At 44.3% G+C, this 22,440-nt stretch overlaps 1 protein-coding gene across 1 annotated transcript; it reads right to left on the reverse strand.

The window, feature by feature from the left end:
- Positions 1-2,223: 2,223 nt before the first annotated feature.
- Positions 2,224-21,627, reverse strand: LOC102571194 (OX-2 membrane glycoprotein). Its single transcript, XM_059724316.1, has 5 exons — positions 21,549-21,627; positions 12,087-12,422; positions 3,808-4,113; positions 3,352-3,374; positions 2,224-2,328 (listed from the first exon to the last, which is right to left on the reverse strand). Exons 1-5 carry the CDS (start codon positions 21,625-21,627, stop codon positions 2,224-2,226), a joined length of 849 nt encoding a protein of 282 aa, XP_059580299.1.
- Between the last annotated feature and the right edge of the window lie 813 nt (positions 21,628-22,440).

Here is a 22,440-nt window from a genome sequence, read left to right on the forward strand (position 1 = left end):
GGTGACCCCCAGTCATACCTTTCATATTGCAGTATAGACCTTGCAGTGTGGACTTTAACTGTTCAAGAATAAACATTGTTCTACATCAGGGCTGTCCAGCTGGTGGCCTGTGGGCCCCAGCATCTGCTTCTCCTATTGGCATGCAGTGAGGGAGGATCTAGGGGTCTGTGCACCTGTGCAGTCTGTGTGATAGGGGGAGATGGGAGGACCAGGGGCTGCCGCCATCATTTGGTGATGGAAGGGGACCAAGTGCATCTGGTATAATAGGTACGGGGGATTCCAGGGGTGCAGCCCTTTTCCCCAGCATGCCAAAGTCAGACAGCCCTGTCCTAGATAACTCATTTGCCTACCCTATGAAAGAAGCGGCAAAGTCTCCTCTTTGCAGCCTTCTGAATGAGCTGGACCTGCTCAATTGAATCTTGTGAGAATGCAGCCATTTGGATTTCCCTGGGGAGCAAGCGTACATAGTTAACACTTCTTCACCTTTTTTTTCACTTGTCTCAGTGTGTGGCCTTCTGGAATACCACTTCCATTTTCACAGGGCCATCAAGTTCAGTTTTTTCTCTCCAACTTGTAGTGGTCTAGCATATTGACAGTATTCTTCCATGTTCACATCTCCAAGCTCAATGAACTCTCACATTTTCAGTACCTTTTCAAAACTTTATTTTCTTGATCTAATGACAGAAACACTTTCCATACATTTATAACTGGACTGATTGATAGGAGGCAGCTCACTGAAGGTCTATCATTGGAACTTCTCATTCTTATGTGTAAGAAGTTGATGTCACACCACTCAGAACCACGTTGTCTCCTGATTGGAATGGTAGTGTCTTGTCATAGGAAAGACTTCCTGCCACGCCTTTGATGTTATGGGAGATATGTCTAGACACTCTTGGGAGACACCAGCTATTCATCATAAACTCAGGATGTTGACAGCTCTTTGCAGGGCTCCACTATTCCCATACCCTGCCCTCACCACACCTGATGTTCCGGGCATTGTTATGTGCCTCTGAGATCGAGGTTTCCGCTCACACTTGAAGGATCCTTGCCTAAGGCTTTGGCTAATTGGCTGCTTGCCCCGTTCTTCCTTGCATGGGTCCCAAGGAAGCTATTTCTCTCTTTTGGTCCCCTGTTGTCCTCCTGGGACTGGGGCTAACTCTCTCTTCCTACCACCCTCCCGGGGAGTAGTTCTGTCCATACCTTCTTCCTTTCCCAGGTCCCCAAAGTGGTTCTCTTCAACCACCAGTACTGGATTCACTGGTCAATTGGCTCTCCCTGTTGGATCATGTTCCTCACTGGGTCTCACCAGGTAAGTTGAGGGGCCAGAGTCTTTCCTTAGGCTCTGGGGTCAGTCTTCTCCTCCCATCTGCTTTCCATTCTCCTCTCTTGCTCTTTGCTGTCTTTCCATTCTCCTCTGACCCTGGATGCTTCCTCGGCATCCCTTAAATCCCCCTCTTTCTAGCCGGGTCTACAATGGCGCCTCCTACTCACTGACCGTCTGACCCAGCTATTCTTCTCTTGCTCTCTGGTGTGGTCTTTTCTTTTGCTGCACCGTTTTCTCCCTCCCAGGTTCAAATCCTGGTGTTTGAGTTTGCTGCGGCAGCCTTTGATCTGCCATGACTCCAACTGACTCCCCGATCATCCAGAGCACAGCATTTTCCTTGTCCCAGCTTGCCGCAGCTTCTCCTGTGTCCTGAGTTAAGTTACTCAGGACACAGGAGTAACCCTTTTACTCCCCCTTGGTGTCCCTTTTACTTCCTCCTTGGTGTTCCCGTGGCAGTGCTTCAGTCACCCTGTCATATTATGACTGAAGTATGTACACATTTTTGAGATACCCTTCTTCCACGTGATTTAAGATTCTTAGCTTCACAAAATACAGCACATATTTGAATTTTTAAAAAGGCTAGCAGCTTGTGTAAGAAGCAATAACCAAGAAGTCTTAATAAAAAGATTATAGAAAATACAAATCTTGCCTTTTATTGTATGCAGCTGTGCAACTATAATTTAATAAATAACTTCATTTCTATATAAAAATTGAATGTATTGGACCATGTATAAAAATAAATAGATATTTAAAACATCTCATTTTGCTTCTTTCTTCATAAAAAGTGTAGTAATGGCATGTGAACAAAACAAAAGTCCCAGGAAAAGTCAAATTATGGGTGAATGCTCCTACTTCACTACAGATAGGCAAAGGTCTCCTATATTATACACAACAAGCAGTCAGCTATCTAGTAAGTCTTCAGAGGCAGAAGGTGTGGTAGGGTGTGGTTGACCATGGTCTGTGCACCATATAGACTTCTTATCTCTGGTGCTGATGGGCAGTACCTACCAAAAGAAAAAGACATAGCTTTTTAAGCAAAAAAAGGGTGAATTATTTCAAGGTTGGAGAAGAACTCCAGACTTCTCAGAGGCTAAATTACTGCTTCTGCCTATATCAGAGGACAAAGGATAAATTTCTCCCTGAGAATATGATCAAGGGAACCCAGCTTTGACTTAGAGAGGATTGTGGAGAGGCAGTAGAAGAGCCTCCATTAGCCAGTTCACTGGTGGTGGCTTTGCACAACACTGCTTTTTATAGAATGCTGTGCTGTTTTCAAAGCAAATACTTTCCAGTGAAGGTTTACTATAGTCTGGTACTGAGAGCTGTCCAAAAGCCAGACTGCTGGACATATCATATTTAATTTCTGTTTTTGCAAACATTGCTGCAACTTCTTTTCCTCCCAGGGAGGGAGTTAGATATGAGCTAATCACTTTGTGTCTTGGTGTCTCTATTATTTTATCCAAGATGATGTTAATGATGCCCACCCTCCTTTATATAATGTTTTGAAAATACAGATGGAAGTCTATCAGGATCAGCAAAGAACTTGCATTTTTCTATTTCCAGACATGATGTAACAGCACTGAGAAGATATTCAGTAACTCTTAATAAATTTTGTGTTTAATCTTTGGGTCCACTGCACATCAGCCATGGGCTTATTTATAAGAATAGCCCATACATAAGACCAGCCATTTACTGGGTCAGACCATAGGTCCATCTTGCCCACTATCCTGTGTCATACAGTGGCAGAGAGTGGATGCTGAAAGGGACAGCGAGCAGGGTATGACCATAGTTTTTCCACTGTTCCTCTCCTGCTTCCAGCCTCCAGCATTTAAGTTCTAGGAGGTTCCAATTCAGAGGTGGTGCCCCTAATCCCCATGGTCCCCTGGTAACATGCTTCTGGAAGGGCTCACCCAGCACAGATCTTGATTTTCTTTTCTTTGATGTTGCCGTCTCCAGCAGTGGCAGAAGCAGCCAAGAAGAACCAAGAGAACCAAAACAGTGGACACATAGATGGGTACGTCTCTAACCTTTGGTTCATGTAGACCTTGGCCTGCAAAAGAATCAACAAACCTTAAGAGAAAGGCTAAAACTACCTCAAGAGCTGCAGTCAGCTTTGCCAAACTCCAGAAGAAGGAAAGGACCAGGTGCAGCTGTACTGCCAAACAAGCTGTCTGTCACCAGGATCTTAATGTAGCCTTCAGTCCATAACAGATATTGCTTTGGCCTGTTCCAAGTGAGGGCATCGCCAGCCATATATTTTGTCCCTCACTGTGTACACACTCGCTTCTTGTTCTCTTAGCTGTCCCAAAGCATCCCTATTCTCCTTTGCATGAGAAACCCTATCTTTCTCTCAGCTATGCTAAAGGAGCTTTTGTTTGACAACTAGTCCAGGACCTCCTACTTTGCATTGTCTCAGAAACACTTGTATCTCATACCACAGGATATAGCTCCCTCCTCCTCCCCAAAACAAATCTTATACTCACTCTGTTTCAAACTGTCCTTGGGCAGGGCTAGGGTAATGTTCAGAGATGGATGTTGGATCTCACAGGCGAGAGATTCCTCCAAGAGTATCCTGGAAGGGACGTGCGTGAAACTGCTTATAGCAGTCACAGTCTGGTTAGCATGTTTGATGAAATACTCTGTTGGTCTCTGCTGAAAGTGGCTGGACAGGATCCAGGAGACCTTTGGGGTTGGTTTTCCTGTTACTGAGCAGCTCATCTCCAGCAGCTTCTCCCCTGCATTGTCAGGGCTGGACACAAGCTTGGCCTCCACTCTGGGTTCTGATATTGCTGTAAAACACAAGATAAGATTAATACCTCCAGCTATATCAGTGAAGAACTGTATGCTTGGAAAAGAGAATCTTGGTGCCTGTTTCTTGCTAAGTCATGAAGACAAAGCTTCTATTAATTTTACTTTCCAGTGCTGTCTGCCATGTCAGCCAACCAGGACACTCAGCGTGATAATACAGGCTTTCACAATATTGGAACAAAAATGAAGAACTCCATAAATACAGACATGGGGAAGTAAAAGCACGGGAGCTGCAGTATATTATCACAGCTTGACATAAGCAAGAATGAGTGGGTTAAAAGATAAAAAGTAACATATCTGGGAAGTAAGAAGCCAGGTAACTAAAATGAGCAAGGCAGATGTCTATTACTTTTCTTTTTTGTTTTTGTATAGTTTTACTAGCAGATGGTAGGTGCTGACCTAAGAGCCCTAGGACTGACCCAAGAAACTAATAAAGTAAAGCAGGAACAATGCAAGTTTCCCCATACAGATCATTTTAAAATCAAAGCACGGTAACATTATCTGTTACGTCTTTTCATCGTTGTGCAACTGAAGTAAATGAGCATATGTAATTAATGCACTCCCATCAGTTTTGTTTCCTTTATATAGCTGTAAAGTGTGCTTATATTTTGAGTTATAAAATTAAGGACAAAATGTATAAAGGAGTGGTTCCTTAACTACACACCCTTAAGAACTGAAGTGTGGGCCTCATTTTCACATGTGCTGAGCATCCAGAAGCTCCCATTAACTTCAACACATGCTTGGGTCATGCAAATATCACCACGTCCTTAGGTGCCCTAATCATGCCAAGATTTACCCAGACATACAACTGTACTTTGGTGACTTGAGCTTCATTATACCATACATGTAAGTTAAATTATGCATCTGTGTATGCCTTGGAAGGACCTGGGTCTACAGATGGATCAATAAGTCTAGGTACTTGTAATAAAATATTAGTTTCCTTGGATGTTCCCCTGAGTCTTAAAACTGGCAACTATAGTTTTGTCATTTGATTGATACAAAAAAGGTTTTAGATTTTGTTGATTCACTAATATTTGTGTGTTCTATCAAAGCATCTCTTTTTCCACTGTGCAGGTAAATGGTTTCTGCCGAAGGTGGCTGGACAGGATCCAGGAGACCTTTGGGGCTCCATTCCTGAGCAGGATATTTCTAGCAATAAATAAATAAATAAATATACTTAGAATTAAAGAACCAGGATGGATAAAAGCTGAAAGTCAAATCAACTGAAAGTCAAAACAAAGTTGAAGGATAAAAAGTGGCATGTATCAGTTTGGCATCTACATCTCTCCTGAACCATTAAGTATCTTCCCTTAGCCCTATGCTAATTTTCCAAGCCAAAAATAAGACACCATGTACCAACCTTAACCTCAGAGAAGCTACAGCCACTCCATACTTAGGTACAAAATAAATAAATAATGTCAGTTTAGGGTTCTTTTTTCAGGAGGTCTTTGATTCCTAGTTTCTACAATAATCCTAAAGTCCATTAAGTTCTATGTTATAACCCCAGACAATGTGTTTATTATGGTTGCACCTGCTTTTGTGATCTCATCAGAAACATCTCACTTCTCTCGTCCCCAACCAGACAGAAACTCAATATTATCCAACTGCAAGGACTGATGAATTACAATACTCCTTCCTCTTAACACTGCAGTAAAAGCAGTCCTGGGGATTTCAGCTGAAACTTCAAAAAAATCTCCCATCTGAGTTTGGAAATTGAGAGAGGAGTGATTACACAAAGAACATTACGTTTCAATTAGCAAATCATTACTTGAACTTTTTCTTTTACTCACAAGATGCACAAAAATATGGTTTTGGTTATCACCGCCCACGACATTGGCCTCAAATATTATTGAAACTGACAAAAAAGAAACAGTGAGTAAAATCTTCCCAAGGTCACATGGGCAGGTGTTTCCACTGGGAGGTCTTTTACAGAACGTCAGTGTAAAATAACTCACATGACTGGATATTAATACTTCACACTGTTCAAGTGGGAGATCAATGCTTTTTGTAGACGAAACTCTGATGGAAGGCTTAGAGAAATGATCGAAATTGCCCTGTCATGCAGTGAAACTGTGACAACATGGAAATTCATATTTCTCAAATCTCACAACCCTGCTCTTTACATTGGGCCATATTTCCCCACCCGTTAGATTTTTTGTTAAATGTTGTAATCCTGAAGTATTATACAGCCAAATTCACCAGTTCTGCCCTGAAACAGCTCTCCTGATAGACAGACATTTGAATCTTACATTGAATCTATCCTTATTCACTGGTTATGTCTCTGTTTTTAGATATTAAATGAAGCCACTCAAATTTCTTTACTTTCATTGTTCTTTATTTTAAAGGGCTTGACCATGATCCCAGTAATGTCAGTGGGAGGCTAAGAGTGGCACTGGTATCTAATGTTTATAGAAGAGAGCCAGAATTTGCTCTGCCCCTGACTCACTGTATGAGGTTTGGCACATAAGTCTTCCTGAGCCTCAGTTTCTCCATCTAGGAAACAGTGTCAGTATTTATCCACCTTCCTTTGAGATCTCCATTATATTATTCAGAATGTATCTGGATACACATGAATACAGCCATAAAGGGTCCTGTCAACTGGCCAGTCACCATCACTGTAACAGACAATTGCCTCTCTCTCAGGTTCCAGCTCCAGCATCTGCCACTTACTCTTCAGAAAGATCTTGAATTCAGAAGTACAAAGGGGCAACACTCAAATTCTCTTTTTGTCATCATTTCTTATTATGGGAAAATCCATCCCTATTACACCAGTTTTTATAGCATTTTCCCCCACCCCCTGTTCCAGCAAGACAACTCTAAAATTCCCTCTTGTGAATATACCTATTCCTGCAGTGTGTCGTTGCTAGGCCTTATGTGTGGTATACGATACTAGCTGTGGTTTCAGTTCCCTTGAACAATTATAAACTAGTTATGGTACCAATGCCAGAATAACCCTCCCGTAGAATATGAAGACTGTAAAAGCTTGTCAACAACTGCCATGTAATCTCCCTGAGAATCCCCAGTTATCCTTTCCTCCTTTCTAGGGCAAGCAGATAATGATTTCCCTTCAAGCAGAAATTTTTGCAAGTTGAGTTGCACCTTGGAGTGACTGAGGGGTTCAGACAGTCTTTGGGGTGAATTCTTGTATCACAGTCTCAGACAGTAGGAATCCTCTATTTGGTTTAGCATAAGTTACTCCCATAGTCAAAATAGGAATTTAGGGCGGCCTATACACATGCTCATTGGTGTTCTAATTCGAATGCTGCAGTGTCATGTGTATTAAGCTCCTGCGTGTTTTAAAATGGCTGCAGGGCACTTTAACTAAGCTTTGCTGAATGAGGTTTAAATAAAGTATCCCACAGTCATTTTTAAATATGTGGGGGCTTAATATATGTGACGGTGAGGCACTCCAATTAGAGCGGCTGCCCAGGAACCACACTAATTAAAACACCTTCCCCTCCCCCCATTTCTGATCATATGCATCAGAAGCCCATCTAAATCAGGAATTTAAGGGTATGCCTGTATTGCAGTGGCAACATGTCCCACATGGGCCATTGCCAATTCTATCCCATGCACTTCCATGCCCCAAACCCCAAAACATACCAGTGAGGCCACTGCAGGCTGGTCTCCTAGTGCTGGTCTCTGGCTGTTGCGGACAACCCTGGACTGGCCTCACTGGAGTATTTCTATGCCTGATGCATGTGCAAGAATGGCCCATTCAGGACATGCCCTAAAGTAGCTTCGAGACTGAACCAGAATAATCATTCAAAAATAAATGCACAATTTAAAGCATTCACAGTACAAATTAAAATATTTTATAGTTAAAATGGGTCAGAGGGATTGAAAATGTTTCATTTGGTGATATCATTTGGTGAAAATATAAGATAAAAGCTAGTGTAAATGTTTCAGAACATTTCCCATGTCCTATGTCTCATTTAATTTTCCAACGAGTAAGCTCATTTTGTAGCTGTATATCATTTATGGCCACAGGGGATTACCAGATTATGTCATCTGACATCTTGTTTATCCCAGGCCATTAAGTTTTACCCAAAAATCTCATTTCAAGCCCAAATACTTAAATTAGACGAAAGCATTTCAGTCTACACAAAACTAAGCTGAAGTGTGCCAGAGGTTAGGAAAAGAATAGACCCGAGTTGCCACCTACAAACCCAGTCCATGACATGGCAGAAAATTGTTTAGGTGAGATATATTCAGATTATCATAGCAGGGGGTCCACACAGCAGAGGAAGACAACCACCACCTCCTTTCCTCCCTCCCCAAGGTCCCTGACAATCTGATGAGAATGACATTTCTTTTCCAATCCTAAAGTTAATAAGAAATATGACCCAGAGTGTATGAGCAAATCAGCAAGCCAGGAACTTAAGAAAGAGGATATCCTATACCTCAGAGCATGTGTCCACTCTCACCCTGGACAATTTTGGATCCATTAGAGGAAGGTGAAAATAAAAAACAGAATAAATATGACCAAATATGCACTGGGCAAAACTGTGCAAAGGGGATGGAGGGAATTTCTTCCTAACCTTGGCAGACTGACCAGGTGAAACTGGGAGCTCTGCTACATTTTAAGAGGTTAAGAATCTTGAATTATTATTCAAGGAAGGGATACAAAGTATATCTTTTATATATATATATATATATATATATATATATATATATATATATATATAATTACACACACATTTTAGTGTTCAGGAATATAGACCCACATTGACAGAACCATTGTCAACTGTCTCCTTCATTCAGTTCAGTTAGCAATGTTCGGGAAGGTATTTCTGTTGTTAGAACAGCAAAAGAAAGCTTTGAAATGTTATTGGAATTATCAGAACATCACTGAGGTGCAAGAAGCTTGGAGAAGTACATATGGAAGAATGCCGTCAACTTGCAATCTGGAGAGAAAAAATATTGAACCTGATTGCCCTGTGAAATATATGCGTAAGCAGCATTCTAGGAGGCCACACGCTGTGACAAGTGAAAAGAATTGGTACATGCTATGTATCAATGCTCCTAAGGGAAAATCCACATTGCATGCTTACAAGATTGAAATGAGCAGGACAAGCGTTCAGTGTATTATGAAGGCGGCAAAAGGAAAGTCTGCCTCTGCCCTTACAGGGTAGGCAAATGAGCAATTCAAGGTAGGTCTACACTGCAATACAAAGAGTATGTCTGCTGCTGAGCTAGTGTGGATACTGGTAACAGGGTAACTGTGCCAGCAAAGACTAGGTATCTGAGTATTTGTCCAAGGTTCTCACTGGATCTCATGATGTTTCAGCTATCCTGTTCTTTGTACACAGGGTAACTTGCTTACAGCTAGATTGGGGATGTGTATACAAGATGCAAATGCACCTTTGGATTGCAGTGTAGGCATAAAGTCCCACCAACAAAAATAATGCTTCTTCCTTACATTAGGAAATTCCCCATACCTTTTATAATAAGGCCGTATCTCACTATATGGGATTCCTAACTGCTTTAAAGGCTACATGAAGAATTAAGTCTCCCCTGGCTGAAGGTAGGGTTGGGTGGTACCTTAGAAAGTAACTGATTCAAAGAGGCATAGGGAACAATTTACTTTGTCAGATGCAAGTCAGAAAAAGGGTATATACCTTCCTCCAGAAGCATCTGGTACCAAATACCACCAAATGGAGTGCAATACCTGATTGAATATGCTAAGTTTCATAAGGTTATTCATTTAATTAAGAAATGCTTAGTTTATTTAACAGTCACTTTTCAATGCATTTTATTTCTCAATGTATTTGATATAAACACAGTAGGATATTTGAAAAAAAACTAAAGCCCTGGACAGACATACACAGAACCTAGTATAATTTACTTTGGTTTTGTATATCAATAAAATACACTAGAAGCAAATGCTGAGAGATGTGTAATCCTCATAAAAGATGGTTATTACAGCATTTAGGTTGTATTCCATTAAGGCATGGGATCTCTGTGTGTTTTTATACATGCTCCAGGGGTGGGGCAGAGGAAGATGGGGGAGCTTTAACAAGAGTGACTCTGAGAGCTGCTTTAATTAAAGTGCCTGCAGTGTCTTGTGTATCAGCATCCCCACACTTCAAAATGGTGGTAGGGGTGCTTAACTGAAGCTCGTTCAACAAGCTTTAGTTAAAGTGCCCCCGCTGCCATTTTGATGTACAGGAATGCTAATATACAAGACACGGAGGCCAAATGGAGTGCACAATTTAGCACTGTCCAGCAGACTCAATTAATTAATTAAGCAGACTTAATTGAGTCTGCTCTGACACGCTGTAATTACAGCATGGAGCAGCCTCCCCACATGTATACAGGCATCCTCTGTGACCGACAAAATCTGAACTCATGCCAGTAGATCTTCACCTCTGATTCTTTAAAGAAAGAGGGAAACCTTTGAAAGACTCACGGGAACTGCAAGCAATAATGTCTGTCAACTACAGATATGCTTGTGCAGATTATTGCATAGGTTTGGATTCAAGAAACAGAAATGGCTGCTCCAAAAAGCATGTGTACTGGTAGAAAAATATTTTTTTTAAGTTTGTTCAAGGCCAGGAGGAATCATAATAGCAAGGATTTGGGTTGCCTTGGGAAAATTCTTTTCCTGCTTTAAATGTTAATGGTAAAAGCTATACTTCTGCATTGCAGGATGCATGTTTGTACAAAATGTTTCTCTTTGTTATAAATGATTTATTTTAAGCAAAACAAAATAAAGTGAGTCCCTTCTACTACCCAGAAAATTACATTTAAATTCTTTCTGTATTTTGTCAGTTTTGATTTAGGATCTAATCATGCCTTAATTAAGATTTCATTCCCACTATCTGTTCCTAGACACCTGTGCTTAGCTATATGATCCACTCCATGGTTGCTTAAGAAATTTATCACATGAGAATTCAGAGGATTATCCTGAACTTTGGGCTCTAGTCGCTTAGATGTGAGCTTCTTTTGGAAAGCTTTGATATTAACAGATGAGCAAAGTTGCCACAACACTATAGGCTGCACTATGCCTCTATTCTGTTGTTCCAAGAAATTGTATACGTGGAAAACACCTTCTGCTCAAACTCCTTAGGGCACAACTTAATCTGCTTGAGTGTCCAAGACAGCGAGAATGACAATTGATAATAGTGGATATTGAAACCCTTCTCATATCCCACCTTTCTTCTAGCATTAAAACTGAAACACCCTGCAAGACATCTGAATAGCTACACATTCTCATTTCATTTCCAGGTAATCTCCCATCCCTTTCTTTTTTATAGAATCTCTATTTTAATTGAGGATTTTTATTATGTTTGATTATGAAACCTGACATCTCATCTCACACTGTTCTTTCCCACTCATTTCTCTGAGCCAACATAAGCTGATCTCTATGATGAATTCTTAGTCACCTACCACAGGGTAAAAACAGCATCCATACTGAAATTCTCTCTGCCTCCCTTCTTACCAATTTCTTGAACTCAACCTATCCACTGTTTTCTAATTGTTGCTCCATAATTCACCTCCAGATATGTTCAATGTTGAATGTCAAGATTTAAGCTTAAGGTAGAAGCTTAATTTAAACACTTCAGTGGCACAGAAGTACCACGCTGGGGAGGAGAGGTCCTCAGCTTTCAATGCAATGTGCAGTTGGAATTTCTTCCTACAACTAAAGCTTCAAAACTGGAAAAATAGGGAATGGTAACCTATCAGGTACTCTGAGTAAGCTGCATATCAAAAGTCACCATTTCCTGATTTCTTATTTTCTTAATGATAAAAAAATTTAAAATAACCATTAAACACTACTTCCTCCCTATCAAAGGTACAACTGATGAGGAAGGATGGAAGAGCAATTAGGAAAACTTTGCCTTAGGAATAGAGAGATTTAACAAATGTTGCAACTAGAGATCAACATCGTTCTTTCCATGAGAATGGCTAGAGTTTCAAAAAAGTCCCCTGAACACTGATGATGTCTTACCGTAGACCTCGAGACACATCCTGCCAGAAACGGACCCCAAGGGAAATGTGTTGAAGATGCATTTGTAGCATCCCTCATCTTCCATGGTGACTGCATGAAAGGTGATGGCAGAGACTTTTAAGTCGCGCTGGGTAAAGTTTATGTGGCCAACATAGTTATCCAGGATCTTGTGACCATTTATCTTGCTATAGGTTGCTATGTTGTTTTCTTTCTTCCCGCTCTCTTTTTGCCAGGTGACTTGAAGCACATCATGCTTTGAAATCAAGTGGCAGAGGAAAGTGACATTTTTTCCTTCTTTAGTGGATTGGACTTTGCTTGGTGTTACCTGCACAGAGCCTGTGGGAAATCAGAAGGTGTAATTCAAAGATTGTTACATCTATTCATGAAACACATGCAATAGAGAGATCCCAAAATCTATTACATTAATATGCTAAATGTTCCCCAACAATTTTTAAAATTTGCTGCATGCTTTACCTTTAGACTTTCCAGAAAAAAGTAGCCCTGGAGAAATTCACTGGAATGTTAAACTGCTGAAAGTAACAGGGACACTCATTAAGATAAGACATCTCCCCAGACTATTCAGTTGCCTCTCTCACAAGATTGCCAGTGAGACAGCCAGTTCAGATCCCAAGAACAAGTGCTCATGTGTTTTGTGATGCGAATATTTGTCCAATGGGATCTGTAACAAGGACTCATAAAGCCAATGAGCAACAGCCACTTTATTAGCAATTTTTGGTTGCTACCAGTCCCTATCCTACTGGACTTGAATTAGTAAAGCTGAAAATTGCACTTTAATGTATACTTCTACATACAAATTTATTGGTGTAGAGCAAATGCTTCATATATAACTTAGTCTTAAGTTATAGTCCATGGACAAGCAGTCATCTTAATTGCAGCACTTTTTCTGATAGCTCACAGAATAAAACATATTAAGAATTAGTAGTGGGAAGGACAGGGGAATGCCCATACATGACAGCTTGGCCTCTGAGGGGCCTTGACCAGGAGGCCTGGACCCCCATTCCCATGCTGGAATGAGACAGGATCATGAAAAGTTATCTTTCAAAATCAAAGAGCCACAGTATTGAAATGCTCCATAAAATATTAATGGCTTTCCCATTAACAAAGGCGCATTGAAGTACTATTAAAATGACTGGTGAACCCTACTTCATTCAGCACTGATTCTTCTCTTAGAATAGAAGCTAAAATTAACTTGGTTGGTTTATATCACTACCCCCCAAAGTAAGATATAGACAAACCAGGCACAAACAACAGTATTTCCTTTCCTAACCAGGCTTGAGTCAGTATGATTAAGTCTACGGCCAGTTGCTGACCAGAAATAAGATTTTGCCATGCATACCGCTATGACAAGGATATATTTTGTTCACATACAGAATATTTACGCCATAGTCACTCCCATAACTGCAACATAGTATAAACATGTCCAAGTTTGTTCACATACTGCTACTAGCATAGTTGCAACAAGCACAGAATCCACCTAAGCAGAAGAATCAATGCTCAAGTGCTTAGTTTAGTACTGTGCTGAGCTCTGTTATGGATAGACTGCCACTGGAACCTTTTTTCTGGCAGAAACACAGTAGTCTAAGTCAGTCATCCCAGCCTGACTAGAAGAAAACTAGTTTAATACCTGACAACCATAAATTCAGCCAAAACATAAGATGGAATCAAGTTGGGTGGGGTGTTGGAAAGCATATTAACTATTTTCATTTAATATTTTTTAAAATAATCTATGCACAAACATGTAGCAGATGGACACACTTCTTTTAGAATTAATTTGAAGGTAAATTAATTAAGCAGTCTAAGTATGAAGTGTCAGTAAAGAAAGAGAGGAGTAAAACCCAACTCCGTCCCCAGTGGACAACATGGTTGTTTGTCTACCAGTAGTGCTTTGCTACTGAAGATGCTTATCTGGGATGGTCAGTGAGAAGCCAAACTGCAGCAAACATTTCTTTGTAGCCATAAATCATCAGGTCAGCAGGTTGTTTTGTCAACAAAAGTTTTATAAGTTTTAGCCAAAAAATATAAAGTTTACCTGAAGCAACAGTCCAGACTCCAGAAAAGAGGAGGAATTTGAAAATCATCTCAGCTGTGAGAACAGAAGTCGACTGACTGGTTCACAGAGCTTTCAACTTCTCTTTTATATTCTCAGCGCCTCCCAGGGACTTCCACGTCAAACTTATGGTAAATAAACTTCTCTAAATTTGTGAAAAACCCCAGTAGAGCAGTGAAAGGCTGTATATTCAGGGAAAGAAAACAATACCATCACGCAGTTTCTTAAACAACAAACAAAAATTCTTCAATTTGTTGAACCCAAAATATTTTCCTTTATTGTCTTAAATTTGTCATTTTTAAAAGCGAAGTCCTACATGGATTCCTAGTGAGTCTGCCCTTGCACCACAGGTGTTAGGAAATAGGGGTAACTGCTCTAAGGTCAGGTAAGCCTGACAGGTCAGCTGCCTTCCTGTAGATTCCCTACTGACTGCCAATATATAGACAGTCTTTTTGCTCTCACATATTAACAGTGATGTTAATGAGAGCTTAACTGTATGCATAGGGACCTACCAATATCACCATTTTGTGGATTTCATGAAATCTGACGTTGCCCGCAAAATCTTTGAAAAAAAAAAATGTGCTGAAAACAAAATGCTGGTCCCTCAGGGCAGAGGAGGAGGAGGCATGGGAGGACTGCCTGCTCGAAGGGCTGCCAACAAGATAATTGCCTCCCCTTGCAACCTATCAGAGGTGAGGGGCAGAGCCACTAGGGTCCCATAGCCAGTCAGAGGCGTGGGGGGGGGGTGCCGTGTTCCCCCCACAAAATGGCTGCTGGGCCCTGTGTTCTGCCCGTGAAATCAGCGGGCCGCTACCTCAATTTAGGTAGACCGCTATCCATGAGGCAGCTGCAGGACCTAGGGATGTTTTGGTTCATTGGAAAAATAATTTTTTTTCAGCCTAATTAAGATCAAAACCAATTTTCTTATTAACCCACCATCCCCTCCCACTCTCTAAAACCAAAATTGACAGTGAATGGAAAATCTAGCTTTAACAGTATTGAGTATGATCATAGCTGTACAGACAGAAGACAGTTTTGAATGACATAAAGCTGCGTAACATTTTTTCTTTTGTCTTGGTATTTCTTGGAAAATACCAAATCCAAGAAAATCAACACAGGAGGTACTTAACATTCTTCAGTAGTGTCACAACCTATGCATCACTTGAAAAGCATTTCAAGTGATCATTTGTTTGATTCTTTTCTCTTCAAGTTTAGCTGTTTTATGCAGAAGGCAAGATAAAGATGCACCTTATAGACTAATTGAATCAGAGATGCATAAGTGTTTGTGAGCAAGAGCTCACTTCATCAGATGCTGTGAAAAGACATGCACAAAGCCCAGTTTCCTCAGCCTCCGCCCTCATAAATCATGTACCCCAGCCCCCTCATCATTTTTCTCGCCCTCCACTGGCCTCTCCAATTTGTCCACATCCTTTCTGTAGTGGGGAACCCAAAACTGAACACAATACTCCAGATATGGCCTCACCACATCTGTGTGGCCCCAGGAGTGGCATGAGATGCATGGGTGTAAGCCCATTGTGCCCCCACACCCCAAGGCCCTTCCAATGACCATGGAGCACCCCAATGACCCCCAGCACTGCTGGAGGTAAACGGGGCCCATGGTGGGTGAGGCATAGCCCAGCTGCGGGGTGGCTGAGTGGAGCCAAGGAGGGCCTTGCTCTGCCCTGGCTCCTACTTCACCCAGCCCCTCAGGGAGAGAGGGGAGAGAGAAGAGGGGAAAGAGGGTACTTACTAGTCCCTCTCCAGAAGATCAGGGTCTCCCAAAGCTCTGGGTAGGGCCCCACTTGACAGGGAGCAGCACTTTGCCAGCAGTGGGCCCACTGTGCATACGTGGAGTTTAAAAGTGCCCGCCAAACAGAAAAAAAAGCTCAGTTTGGCCCCAGGAGCAGTGTGAGATGCACAGGTGTAAGCCTGTCATGCCTCTGCACCCTGATGCCCCCTCAGTGACCCCGGAGCATCCTGCCAACCCCCAGCACTGCCAGAGGTAAGCAGGGCCCATGGCGGGAGGGACATAGCCCTGCTGTGGGGTGGCTGAGTGGAGCTGAGGAGGGCCTCTCCCTGCCCCAGGTCCTACTTTGCCCAGCCTCCCAGGGAGCCATGCAACTGGAGACTTACGAACATGATGTGCAAACAGGCATGCTTCTGGGCCCAGTGCACAAGTTAGCATGGGAGTTTGCACAGGAGGGTGAGCGGGAGGGCCTGCAGCCCTGCCTGTGAGCCCCTAGAGTAGGCAGTGCCAGCTGCAGCCGGTTTACCAGTTGCATCATGGGGATGGGCTCACGCCACAACCCAAGGCTCCCATTGGGGTCTGCGGCCCCCGCCCTCTGGTTCCTCAAAGGCCTTCACCCAGACGGAGCCCATGGTTCGGGGCTCCACGCACACAGAGCCTCTGGATCTCAGCTGTAGGAGCTGCCTGAAAATTTTTCAGGCTCTGGAGTCCAGGAGCATGGCCACTTCCCCTTGTGGGGTCTTCTCCCTTTTGGGGTTTCTGGTGCCCCAGCTGGAGGAGCTCCAGGCCACAGTCCAGAGACTGCATGCCATCAGGTGTGGTGAGTGGGAGATAAACTTCTACTGCCAGGCCCTTCTTCCCCAGGAGGCAGAGGGTAGAGCACGGTCACCCTCCAGGACAAGGGAGGACTCGGGGACCTCCCTTGCTGTCCAGCCAAGGGGTTGCACCAAGGTGATCAAGGGACCCAAGGCCTGACACACAAAGGTCCCACCCCACTGGAGCTTTCCAACAGGTACGAATCTCTTGCAGCCCCAGCAGAGCCTGCCAAGCTGCCAGCTTCTGCAGGCAACACAGGCTCAACTGTAGTTACTGCCCCCACTCTCCCTAAGACAAAACACAAAGTGTTTGTCATGGGAGACTCCATCCTGAGGGGGATTGAGGGGGCAATCTGCTGCCCCAACCCCTTAGCCCAGGAAGTCTGCTGCTTCACAGGAGCCCGAATCCGAGACATTGCAGAGAAGATCCCTGAACTCTTCCAGTTCACTGACCACTACCCTATGCTCCTTATCCATGTGGGCACAAATGACATGGCTTGGAGTGCTCCCAGCCAGGTCATGAAGTGCTACAGGGATTTGGGAGCAGGGCTAAAGGGGTTGGGGGTGCAGGTAGTGTTTTCATTGAGCATCTCAGTTTCAGGCTATAGGCTGAGGAGGGAGAGGAGGTTTGAGGTAGTGAACCAAAGACTGTTGCACTGGTGTCATCGGGAAGGCTTTGGCTTCCATGACCACAGCCTGCTCTTTGGTGAGAGAGGCAGTGAGCTGCTAGAAAGGGACAGCCTCCATTTCTCTCCACTGGGGAGGAGGCTCTTCTTAGCCAGACTGGCTAACCTGCTGCACCGGGCTTTAAACTAAGCCTGCCGGTGGATGGGGGACCACTGTCACTGCTGGCCCACTGAGCAACCTTTGCAAAGCCAGCAGGCCAAGGCACTTAAAGGAGCCCACTCTTGACCCAGCCCTGGAGTGAGCTGTAGGCAAGGCAAGGGCCCCTATAGGGACACTTGCGTGCCTGTACACAGATGCCAGGAGCTTGGGGAATAAACAGGAGGAACTTGTCCTCCTGCTTAACACAAATAATTACTATGTCATAGGGATAACGGAGACCTGGTGGGACTCCACCCATGACTGGACCACAGGTATATACCCTGTACTGGAGGGATCAAGTGGACAAAAGGGGCTGGGGTGTAGCTTTCTATGTCAAGTAGAGCTACGCATCCCTGCAAGCCAACATTGGCACCCAGGGTGGATGACTGGAGACCCTCTGGGTTAAAATCCATGGGGAACACAGCACAGGGGACACAATGGTGGGAGTCTACTACAGACCTCCCACCCAAAGTCAAGAGTTTGACCAGGAGTTTGCCAGGGAATTGGCTGAGGCTGCACACTCCCGGTGCATGGTTGTCATGGGAGACTTCAGCTACCCAGACATCTCATGGGAAGAGCGCTCGGCTAAATCCAAGCAAATGCCAAGCTTTCTCTCATGTGTCAATGAGCTGTATCTGATGTAAGAAGTCTACGGGCCAACGAGAGGTAAAACACTGCTTGATCTGGTTCTGGCAATGGGGGATGACCTAATCAGCGACCTAATGATTGAAGGGAAGCTGGGTGACAGCGACCACGAGCTGATCACCTTCACCATCCGCCATAAAGCTGGCAAGTCAGTCAGCAATACAGAAGTCCTCGACTTCAGGAAAGCTGACTTTGACAAGCTCAGGAGGCTGGTCAGTAAGGCCTTAAACGGCCTCAGCCCAAAGGAGAGGGGAGTTCAGGATGAGTGGTTGCTCCTCAAAGGAGCAATCCTGGATGTGCAAGCAAAGTCTATTCCATCTCAGAGGAAAGGCAGCAAAAGGGCACAGCAGCCCCCTTGTCACTCCAGGGAACTAGCGGACCTCCTGCAGCAAAAAAGACAGACCTACAAAGGATGGAGGACTGGATCCACCTCCAAGGATGAATATTCTGCACCGGTCCAGACCTGCAGAGAGTGACCCAGGAAAGCCAAGGCTGTGACAGAACTCTAACTAGCTACAAGTATCAAGGACAATAAAAAGTCCTTTTTTAGATATGTGGGGAGCCGGAGGAAAAGCAAGGGCAACGTTGGACCCCTGCTAAACCAGATGGGACAACTGACAACTGATGCCCAGGAAAAAACAAACTTTGTAAATGGGTACTTTGCGTCGGTCTTTCACCAGTCCCATGGGATGCCCCTGCTCATTATGGGACAGGGAGGCCCGGGGTAAGGAGATTCCTTACCCTCCATCAACGCTGATCTCATGAAGAAACACCTTGAGAGGCTAGACACCTTCAAGTCAGACGGCCCTGACAGTTTACACCCCAGGGTACTTTAGGAGCTGGGTAGCATCATAGCTCAACCCATGGCACGGATCTTCAAGAACTCCTGGCACTCTGGTGAAGTGCCCAAAGATTGGAAGAAGGCCAATGTGGTGCCTATCTTCAAGAAAGGGAGGAAAGTGGATCCAGCAAACTACAAGCCCATCAGCCTGACCTATATCCTGGGGAAGGCCTTAGAAAAGATCATCAGAGAGGCCATTCTTAACAGACTGGCTGATGGCAACATCCTGAGAGATAGCTAGCATGGGTTTGTTGCAGGTAGGTCCTGCTTGATCAATCTTATTTCTTTTTATGACCAGGTGACCTATCACCTGGACAAGGGAGAAGAGATTGATGTCATATATCTTGATTTTAAAAAAGCCTTCGATCTGGTATCCCATGATCACCTCTATGCAAAACCAGCCAACTGAGGCCTAGGCCTCGGCCTCACCATGATCTGATGGCTGGGGAATTGGCTCCGTGGTAGGACCCAGAGGGTGGTGGTTGATGGAAGTCAATTGTTGTGGTGCCCTGTGACCAGAGGGGTCCCTCAAGACTCTGTCCTTGGGTCTACACCATTCAACATCTTCATTGACCAACCTCATTGCCTTTTATGATGAGATGACTGGCTCTGTGGATGCAGGGAGACTGGTGAGTGTGGTGTACCTTGATTTTAGCAAGGCTTTTGATACAGTCTCCCACAACATTCTCCCAAGCAAGCTAAGGAAGTATGGGCTGGATGAAGGGACTGTAAGGTGGATAGAAAACTGGCTGGATCATCAGGCTCAGAGAGTAGTAATCAATGGCTCGATGTCTAGTTGGAAGCCGGTATCAAGTGGAGTGCCCCAGGGGTCAGTCCTGGGGCCAGTTTTGTTCAATGTCTTCATCAATGACCTGTAAGATGGCATAGATTTCACCCTCAGCAAGTTTGCAGATGACATCAAGCTGGGGGGCATAGTAGATACACTGGAGGGTAGGGCTAGGATTTTGAGTGACCTAGACAAATTGGAGGATTGGGTCAAAAGAAATGAAGATTGAGTCAAAAGAAATGAGGTTCAACAAGGACAAGTGTAAAGTCCTGCACTTAGGACAGAACAATCCCATGCACCAGTACCGGATGGGGGCTGACTGGCTAGGCAGCAGCTCTGCAGAAAAGGACCTGGGGGTTGCAGTGGACAATAAGCTGAATATGAGCAAGCAGCATGCCCTTGTTGTGAAGAAGGCTAATGGCATCCTGGGCTACATTGATAGGTGTGTTGCCAGTATGTCAAGGGAAGTAATTATTCCCCCCCTAGTCAGCATTGGTTTTTCATAGATTTCATAGACATTAGGGCTGGAAGGGACTTTGGAAGATCAAGTCCAGCCCCGTGCCCAAGGGGGAGGAAGTCAGCTAGGGTCATAGGATCCCAGCAAAATAAGCATCCAAATTTCTCTTGAAGGTGTTCAATGCAGGCGCATGAACCACCTCTGGTGGCAAGCTATTCCAGACCTTGGGGGCTCGGACTTTGAAGAAATTCTTCTTTATGTCCAGCCTGAAACAGTCTTGCAGGAGTTTATAACCGTTCAACCTCTTCTCTCCTGCCTGTCCTTCCTGAACAGGTTGTACCCATCCATGACAGTGCTTCAGTCATGTGAACTATCCCAGCAAGTCTCTGTTATTCCAATCGCATCACAATTCTGTGACTGTGAGGACCTTCAGTTCCTCCTGTTTGCTTCCTAGTTTCCGTGTACTTTTGTACAGGCACCTAAGGCAACTATTTGATTGACCTAATTTCTCAGGAAGTATGAGAGCACCTCCCCTGTTGTCCCCTCCTGCTTGTTCTTCCTCCAGGTCTCCTGCTTCCCCACTTACCTCAGGGCTTTGGTTTCCATCCTCTGGTGAACCTAGTTTAAAGACCTCTTCACTAAGTTAGTGAGCCTGTCTAAGAAGATGTTCTTCCCTCTCTTCATCAGGTGGATCCCATCTCTTGCTAGCAGTCCTTCTTGGAAGAACATCCCATGGTCAAAGAAGCCAAAGCCTTACTGGTGACACCACCTGTGCATCCAGGATTTGATCTGCAGGATGCACCTGCTCCTGCCTGGCCCCTTTCCCTTCACCAGAAGGATTGACAAGAACACAACTCAAGCCCCAGATGCCCTCACCCTTGTACCCATAGCCCTGTAGTCACTTTTGATACATTCAGGATCTCCCCTGGCAGTATCACTAGTGCTCACATGGATGAACAGCATGGGGTAGTAGTCAGAGGATCAGATGAGCTTTGGTAGACCCTCTGTGACATCTTGGATCCAGGCAAGCAGAAGACTTCTCAAGATGACAGATCAGGTCAGCAGTTGGCTCCCCTCCATCCCCCACAGAAGGGAGTCTCCAACTACCACTACCTGTTGCTTCTTCTTGGTGGCAGTCATCTCGATCCTTCCCACCTTGGTGAGCCCTGGCCTGTCTTCCTTCACCAATGGAACATGCTCCTCCCTCTCTGTTGCTAGGACTGCATATCTTTTCTTCAGATAAACCACTGCAGGTGGGAGTGAAGATCTCTGCTTACTGCCATAAGTCACAAGCCTCCAGCTTCCACCTTCTTGGGTGTCAACGCCCTCTCTGTTCTCTAGTGCCTCCTCTGCCATTTCTTCCTCCACAGTCCCAGAGGTCTGCTCCAGCATCCAACTGAACTTCTCATGGCAGAAGCCTTGCCACCTCCTCCTGTAGTTCTCTTGCCTGTTTCCTGAAAGACACCACCAGGAGGCACCACTCACACCGCAGGTGCTCCCTGATCTGGCCGTCGCTGAAAGGAACCTGCAAACTGCAGTTTCCACAGGACGAAACCCGCGCCTGGGTAGAAGCATTGATGGTGAGTGGTCCTCCCTGGACAGACATCTCACATGTGGAAGCAGTGGCAGTGGCTCTGGCATTGCAACATTCTCCAGTCATTTCCCTGGGTATCTTAATCTGCCTTCTCTCTTACTGTTCTTCTTCCAAGCACACTTTCCCTAACGAACTCACGTGCTTACACCGTTTGCCGCCCCTGCGTGCTTATTTGATCCATAAGTGAAGGAAGCTTCAAGGACCTAGAATTCCAGCTTTAGAGCAAAGGGTGTCTATACAGAAGTTCACAATTGTGCTAGTGTCACAGTTTGGTTCATGGTGACTTTCAGATGTATACACAAAACAAATGGTTTATTCTGGGTCACAGATAACACTAGAAACATTTTTGCCAGCTGCTGTTTACAGTTGGTTGCCTTCATTAACAGGTGCTAACACAACATAGCAGTGCAGACCCTAGGAAAGCCATTGCAGAGATACCTCTGACCACCTGCAAAGCCACAGGCTTGCAGAATGAAACATGCGCTGTGAAGGGACATCTAGACAAAGCCGGTCCTCTGGTTAACCACAAACTGCTAATTTATGTTTCAGTCATTATTGTTGCCATTTAATCTTAC

This window comes from Alligator mississippiensis, chromosome 1 (genome assembly GCF_030867095.1).
Source record: "Alligator mississippiensis isolate rAllMis1 chromosome 1, rAllMis1, whole genome shotgun sequence".
Classification (NCBI taxonomy): domain Eukaryota; kingdom Metazoa; phylum Chordata; order Crocodylia; family Alligatoridae; genus Alligator; species Alligator mississippiensis.

Coding starts and splice junctions, on each gene's coding strand:
- LOC102571194 (XM_059724316.1), bottom strand. CDS start 21,627: ATGGCAGAGGAGGCACTAGAGAACAGAGAGGGCGTTGACACCCAAGAA. Junction 3,375..3,807: donor CAAGGACAGTTTGAAACAGA/GTGAGTATAAGA, acceptor ATTCTTTTGCAG/GCCAAGGTCTACATGAACCA. Junction 2,329..3,351: donor AAGGTCTACATGAACCAAAG/GTTAGAGACGTA, acceptor TTCTTTTGGTAG/GTACTGCCCATCAGCACCAG.